This window comes from Brassica napus, chromosome A1, assembly GCF_020379485.1.
Source record: "Brassica napus cultivar Da-Ae chromosome A1, Da-Ae, whole genome shotgun sequence".
NCBI classification, from domain to species: domain Eukaryota; kingdom Viridiplantae; phylum Streptophyta; class Magnoliopsida; order Brassicales; family Brassicaceae; genus Brassica; species Brassica napus.
In genome coordinates this window covers 18,078,247-18,085,743 of record NC_063434.1, presented here as the reverse complement: position 1 = coordinate 18,085,743, position 7,497 = coordinate 18,078,247, and the positions used below count along the sequence as shown (strand labels likewise).

The 7,497-nt window shown below is 32.5% G+C and overlaps 1 protein-coding gene across 1 annotated transcript; it reads left to right on the top strand.

Moving 5' to 3' along the window:
• The first annotated feature begins 4,422 nt into the window (after nt 1-4,422).
• Nucleotides 4,423-7,168, top strand: LOC106411737 (uncharacterized protein At3g43530-like). Its single transcript, XM_048781390.1, has 7 exons — nt 4,423-4,743; nt 5,034-5,177; nt 5,371-5,745; nt 5,814-5,981; nt 6,088-6,280; nt 6,353-6,837; nt 6,902-7,168. Exons 1-7 carry the CDS (start codon nt 4,423-4,425, stop codon nt 7,166-7,168), a joined length of 1,953 nt encoding a protein of 650 aa, XP_048637347.1.
• Nucleotides 7,169-7,497: the final 329 nt, after the last annotated feature.

Sequence of the window (7,497 nt, the reverse complement as noted above, 5' to 3'; positions counted from 1 at the left end):
TGGTACTTAATTTGAAGTATTTCTATCAATTTTTCATATTATAATATCAAATATCTATTTACAAGAACTAAGTAAGATTATTTGAAATACATATATGCACATAATAAGTATATAATAACTAGGTGTTCTGCCCGCACATGCGGGCATAGTGTTTTTATAGATATTTATCTGTTTATAAATATTAAATCAAAACCAACATAATAAATTATTAATTATATTTTTAAAAAGATAATCAAACATTAAATTTTATATTTTATAATAAAAAATATTATTTCAGATAAAAACACAACATATTTAAGAATTATCTTATATTTTAAAAATATATTTTATTTTTGAGAATTTTATTATATTTACTTATAGTCAATTATCAAATTTATCATATAAATAAAATATTATTAATATATATTCTTTAGATTTTATCAAAATATATATATGCTTATTGTTGTGTTAAATTTTAAATACATTCACATAAATTTTAGAAAATATATTTATTTGTTTGATTAGCATTTAATTATAAATTGTTTTATATCTAACTATAAATTTTATAATAAAATATTATTTTCAGATAACAACAGAATATATCTAAGAATTATCTTATGTTTTAAAACATGTTTTTATTTTTGAAAATTTTATTATATATATTTATAGTCAATTATCTAATATAATATATAAATATAATAGTATTAATAGAAATTCGTTTTTAATTATTTATATTTTAGATAATTCTTATTATTATTAATTTTAATCACTTATTTAATCAGATATATTTTAAATTCGTTTTTATTTTTGACTATTTATATAATTTATTCATTAAGGGTATAAACTATTTATTATTAATTTTAATCACTTTATTAATCAGATAGATTTGAAATTCATTTTTATATTTTGACTAATTTATATAATTATTCATTAAGGGTATAAGCGATATTAACCGCTCTAACTTTTAATGTGAGAGCTCCGTTGCAAAAATTTACTTTGAAAATAATAGTATAGAGAATTTTATTATATTTACTTATAGTCAATTATCAAATATAACATATAAATAAATTTTAGAAAATATATTTATTTGTTTGATTAGAATTTAATTATAAATTGTTTTATATCTAACTATAAATTTTATAATAAAATATTATTTTCAAATAACAACAGAATATATCTAAGAATTGTCTTATGTTTTAAAACATGTTTTTATTTTTGAAAATTTTATTATATATATTTATAGTCAATTATCTAATAAAATATATAAATGTAATAGTATTAATAGAATTTTTTTTTAATTATTTATATTTTAGATAATTCTTATTATTATTAATTTTAATCACTTATTTAATCAGATATATTTTAAATTTGTTTTTATTTTTGACTATTTATATAATTTATTCATTAAGGGTACAAACGATTTATTTTTAATTTTAATCACTTCTTTAATCAGATAGATTTGAAATTCGTTTTTATATTTTGACTAATTTATATAATTATTCATTAATGGTATAAACGATATTAACCGCTCTAATTTTTAACGTGAGAACTCTGTTGCAAAAATTTACTTCGTAAATAATAGTATAGATCATTGTTTCATGGTAAAAGTTTGGTAAATAAAAAGAAAAAAGTAGACATTGTGCATGTGGAGTAATTTTTAATGTCATTCAAGGCCAATTTGGCTAGAAAACTGTGAAAGCAAAGATAATTAGGCATCAATGCAACAAAATTCTTATTTAGGTGATCGGTTAAAAGCACCAAAGCAAAGTTACCCCTTGTCTTCGAGTGATGCCCGTGAAAAGTAGATATGCCTTGCTTGAGTTATTAGTGACGTTTTGTGTTACACATATTTCCACTTGTATTTTTGCTATTTTTTTAATCAAAATTTCCATTTACAGTTCAGATTCAAAAATCATAAAAAGATAATCAAAAAAAAATGACGGTTATTTTTTTATGTTTTCAGATCAGATTTTAGATCAAACTTTGGGTATTTTTAAGGAATTAAATTATTTTCAAGTATTTTTTGGATTTCACATATTTTGGGTCTTCGAATTTTTTTTCGGATTTTAAATATCTGAACCAATCCGAAACTTGTAAGAACCAAAATCAAACTTTTTTTTATTTCACATGTCACCAATAAAAAATAATAAATAAAAATTACTAAAATCCTAAATCTTAAACCGTAAACTAAAAACCATGGAGAGTGAACCCTAAACCATAAATCATAAAACCTAAACCCTAAACTGAAAATTCTAAACCCTAGGGGATGAACCCTAAACCCTAAACCCTAAATCCTAAACCTTAAATATTAAAGTACCCAAAATTTTATCCAAATACCCAAATTATAATTTTGAAGATCTAAAATTTTATCCAAAAAAATCCAAAATACAAAAATCCTAAACCCTAAACCTTAATGCCCTAAACTCTAAATCGTAAACCCTAAACTCTTTGGGAGGGGGGGGGGATGAACCCTAAATCTTAAAACCTAAGTCGTAAAAAATCCAAAATGTTACCCAAATACCCAAATTATAGTTTTGAGAATCTAAATTTTTTTCAAAAAGATAATCTAAAATACAAAAATTACATTATTGGAGGTGATAGGCATTTTTGCATTTTTCAAGGAAAACGAGGTTTCATAGAGTTAGGATAATTTTGTTGACTCCTTTAGCTACAGTTGTTGCCTCTCGATTTGTCAGACTAATGCACAAGACTAAGGGGGCGACTGGTTTTGCCGTTACCACCCGCAAACGCAGCTTTTGCGGTTGGTAGCGGTTGTCGGCGGTTTGCAACAATCACTCAAATCGCTCTAAACCGCTTAATTCAATAGTTGGATCCAGCTAGCGTTTGCGGTTGCGGAAGGGTAAAATTTTTTTCTTTTTTTTAAAACAATATATATACAAAAGTAAAAATATTTAATAAAAATTTAAAATTGAAATTATGAAAATATTAAAATATATCTATTATATTTTAATTAATATTATAAAATTTTATAATAAAAACAATTTCAATAAATTTTCAAAAATTAAAATTATAACTTTCTAAATATAAATTTTATATTTATTATAATTTTATGATTTTTGATATTTTTATAATTATATTAAATGTAAATATTGTTAATTTATTATTTGACTGTTACCGTATTTGGTAGTTAACCAGTCATAAGTCACCCGCAAACGCACCAATTTTTAACCGCAGTACCAGTCGTACAAATCTCTCAAAACCGCTAGAAACCGCAACCGCTCGCATCCACAAACTCCCGCAACCGCAACCGCTGCGTTTGAACCAGTCAGGCTCTAAATATAAGGGTAACTATGGCATATAGAAAAAGTTGCACAGTATATTTGACTGACGTTACCAAATGCCTAAATAATCTTCCAAATGTGTATATCATGTGCAATTGCCCGTAATTCAAATAGAAAGATGGATAGAAAAACTATAATGAAAATATTTATGACAGTGTAGTAGTAGTTAGCATGCATCAAACAATTTATATAACTTTATAAAACTTATTATTAATAAATAATATAGATATGTTTATCAATACACTTATACATTTACATATACAAACAAAAAAACAACTAAATAAAAGTTATTTAATTTGTATAATTGTATAAAACTTAAATAGGAAAAATCATAAATCGTACTTTGCATATATTTTCATAAAAATGTTTATAAATTTATATTTTTAAAGTAAGATTAATTAAAATTAATTATTAATACACGTGCGAATAAAAATTTAGCACAACTATTTCTGGGGAAAACATTACCTGAACGCATGGCCTATAATTAATTTAAGATGGGCCTGTCTACAATATAAGAAATTTTACATTGCTCTCTTCTGACAAAACACAAAAGGACAAATAGCAATTGATCGTGTGAAAAGGAAAACCAAGGTCGACCGAGAAAATTTATTCGGTTAAGATATAACCGAACCGAATCATATTTCCTTTTCTTGGAGTTTAGGCCGGCCAGCCCTAAATAATGCCTCCTTGAACGTCTCATCTCCTTACAAAATGGATTTAGGGAAATCGAAAAGCCACGGCTAGTCAACAATGTCGACCAAATTAAATGTTCAGATACTCCTGCCCGGAAAAAAAAAGAGCTGAGATACTCCTGCCCGAAACTGACCGGATTTGGAATTTAATATATCTTCAATTAAATCAGAAAATTTATTAAAAGACAACGAAAACAAGAGAAACTTCCATAATTACAACTCTACCTAGGACTATCCAAACCCGGACCCAGAACCGACCCAAACAAATCGGATATCCACTTCCAGAAATTGAATTCCCGAAAACGTACTCAAAACGTTTCCCCTCCTCTCACTAAGTACTCCCTAAGTGAATAGCTGTAGAATTTAATTTTGAGTTCTCTGAAAACGAATCTCTCTGAAAACCCTACTCAATTCGAATCCTCAATCGACAATCAAAAACCCAAATCATGATGAATCGGGACGATACGAAGGCAAAAGAAGACGGCTCGAGTAGTGTAGTAGGAGATGGAATGGCAATGGGTTCATTCTCCGGAGATGAAGCAAACCAAAGGATTATCGACAAATCTGTCGCCCCAGGAACCGACCAAAGTCCCCGAGATGCAAATGAAAGCTTAGAAAATGCAAGTAGAAAAGGTGAAGAGGAAGAATCAAGTAAGAAAAATGAAGGGGAGGAATCAAGAGAAGTAGACGAAGGAGAAAAAGAGAAGGAAGGCGGAGACGAAGGAGAAAAAGAGAAGGAAGGCGGAGACGAAGGAGAAAAAGAGAAGGAAGTCAGAGAGGAAGGAGAAAAAGAGAAGGAAGTCGGAGACGAAATAGAGCCCCGAAGAAACGACGAAGAAGCTGCGATAATTCCGAGTCGACAACATGAAACTGAGTCGCATGCAGATTCGGTAAGTATTGAAATTGAAAACTTTTACATAGATGATTTGAAAGATTAGATAAGTGTGGAAAACTAAGTGGAATTTAAAGTTAGTGATTGCTGAACTAAGTCGAAGTTTGTGAAACTATATGTTGATGGTTGTAAGATGTCGCACGTGATCCGGTTCTCACTTGAGTGCAGGTTGTAGATGACGAAGAAGAGGGCATGCGACCGCTGAAGTTGCACTTTCCTTCAAGCGAATATCAAAAGTCTTTAAAGCTTTCAGGAAAGTGTTACATTGACACAGCGATAACAACTATTGAAACGATCCTGAAAGAGAAGGAGGTGAAATGGTTCATAGAGCACCCACAATTCCAACATTTCTTCCATATTAAAAACCGAAAGCAGAAGTGGATGGGAATGTGGGTTCTCGTTTTGCGATCAGAAGAAGTATGAGTTATGGTTTGTCGTTAATGGCGTCCCAATCCGATATTCTCTTAGAGAATTATGACTCATTTCTGGTCTATACTGCCATGAGTATCATCCCAACCATGAGAGGTTGGGTGGTACAACATTCATGAACAAGTATTTTGGAGGGAGAAGGGTAACATACGCTGACCTGGAGAAGCAGATGTTGGCAATGAAATCAAAGCCATCTGAGGATCGTAAGAAGATGGCCGTTCTGTTCTTCTTAGCCAGCATCCTTGTCGGAGGCCAAAAGAGTGGTGAGGGAGCATCACCTGTGGACAGTTTCTTCCTGCGTGTTGTTGATGACCTAGATGCGTGTGTAACGTTTCCTTGGGGGCGGTATGCATTCGAACATAACTTGAAGGATGTCTCTAGCTTTTTGGAGAAATGCGACGGGGTTGCGCCGACGAGTTGGGTTTTTACAAGCTTTCCTATCCCTCTGGAGGTATTCTCAAGCTCCCTTCAACATAGTTGTTTAATTGATGTTAATGTCTTTTTGTTGTGTGTTGGTAGTTGTTGGCCTTTGAGGCAATTCCAAGCTTGAGGAACCATTTCCGAGAAGATGTGTATGGTGCAAGCAGAGGTTGCCCGCGGATGTGCAAGATGCAGTACAAACGGAAAAGTGGAACCAAGGAATTCAGTCTGAAAGCTGTGCACGATAAACTTGGTAATAATACAAAGGTAATTGATGTTTTATGTGTAGTCGAATTGAGGAAAAGGGACTTATGAGACTTATGAAAACTTGGTGAAACTAAGGTAATTAGTCTTTTTTGTGTTTTTACCACAGGATATTGAGAGTATCTTGGTAGCAACAGCAGCTGAGGAGGAACTTCTGGAAACCATAGGAATGGACAAGGAGAGTTGTTGGGCCGATGACGCCGATGATGCAGCAGTTGATCGTTGGACGAAGATAATACGGAAAGGGAAGAAACAAGTTTTCTTTGAAGAACAGATCCGCATGGATTTTGAGTCTCGCACAGGTCAGATTGAAGGTCCCACCAATCCTATCAGAGGACCATCGAATAATGCATAATCTGGTCAGGCTTATACAGATTCGGTGGAGGCTACTGGAGCTACTCCTGGAGCTGAGGCTTTAAAAGCGATGGAAGGTCGGCTTATGAATACAGTCCGAGATGCAGTTCGAGATGCTATGAAGGGAGTGAAGGAAAAAGTCACTTCATTGTCTATGCAGCTAGGTCTTCTAGAAGAGGAGGTGAAAAGTCTTAGGTTGAGTGTTCCCGGAAGTGACAATCCGGCGGTCCAAGATGATGGTGATGGTAGTGACAATAGTGAGTCAGAAGAAGAGGATGGTGATGTGGGTGGGGATAAGGAGTCGGAGGAAGAGGATGGTGGTTACAATAACGAGCCAGACGAAGAGGATGGTAGTGACAATGATGTTGAAGATGCCATTCTCGATATTTCAAAGGATGTGCAGAGGGAATATGGTGATGTTGACATGGATGATGATGATGATGCGGAGATGTATGCACATGCTGTGGAGGCCGAGAAAAAATTAAAGACTAAGGCAGCAGAGTCTGTAAACACGAAAAAAAAAGAGGTCGAGAAAAGATGATGCCAAAGAAGCAGTTCCTGTGAAAAAGGTTGAGGTGGACCGTGGTGATAATGTGAGGAGTCCCATTCAGCTAAGAAGCAAAGCAGCAGAGAAGAGCACCAGAGGTGAAAAGAAGCAGAAGGCAGCTGCTGAGAAGAAGGCAGCTGCGGCAGCTAAGAAGAAGGCAGCTGCTGAGAAGGAGGCAGCAGCTGAGAAGGAGGCAGTAGCTGAGAAGGAGGCAGCAACTGAAAAGGAGGCAGCTAAGAAGAAGGCAGCAGCTAAGAAGACAAAGAAAGTAGGTAAGAAGACCGAGTGAATTCCGTATGTAGTTGTTTTAATGTGGATGAACTCTATTCGGTTTGTATGACTTTCTTGTTTGATGTTGAGGGATATTCATGTTGAAGACTGATATTTAAGACTTATGTTATATATTGGGAAACTTTAGTAAGTTTCACTTTCAACTTAGTGTAACTTCGTGAATTTATGATATTTCGTAGATCGTGAAAGAGGGAGAATAGGGAAACTTTAGTAAGTTACACTTTCAACTTAGTGTAACTTCGTTAATTTATGATATTTCGTAGATCGTGAAAGAGGGAGAATAGGGAAACTTTAGTAAGTTACACTTTCAACTTAGTGTAACTTCGT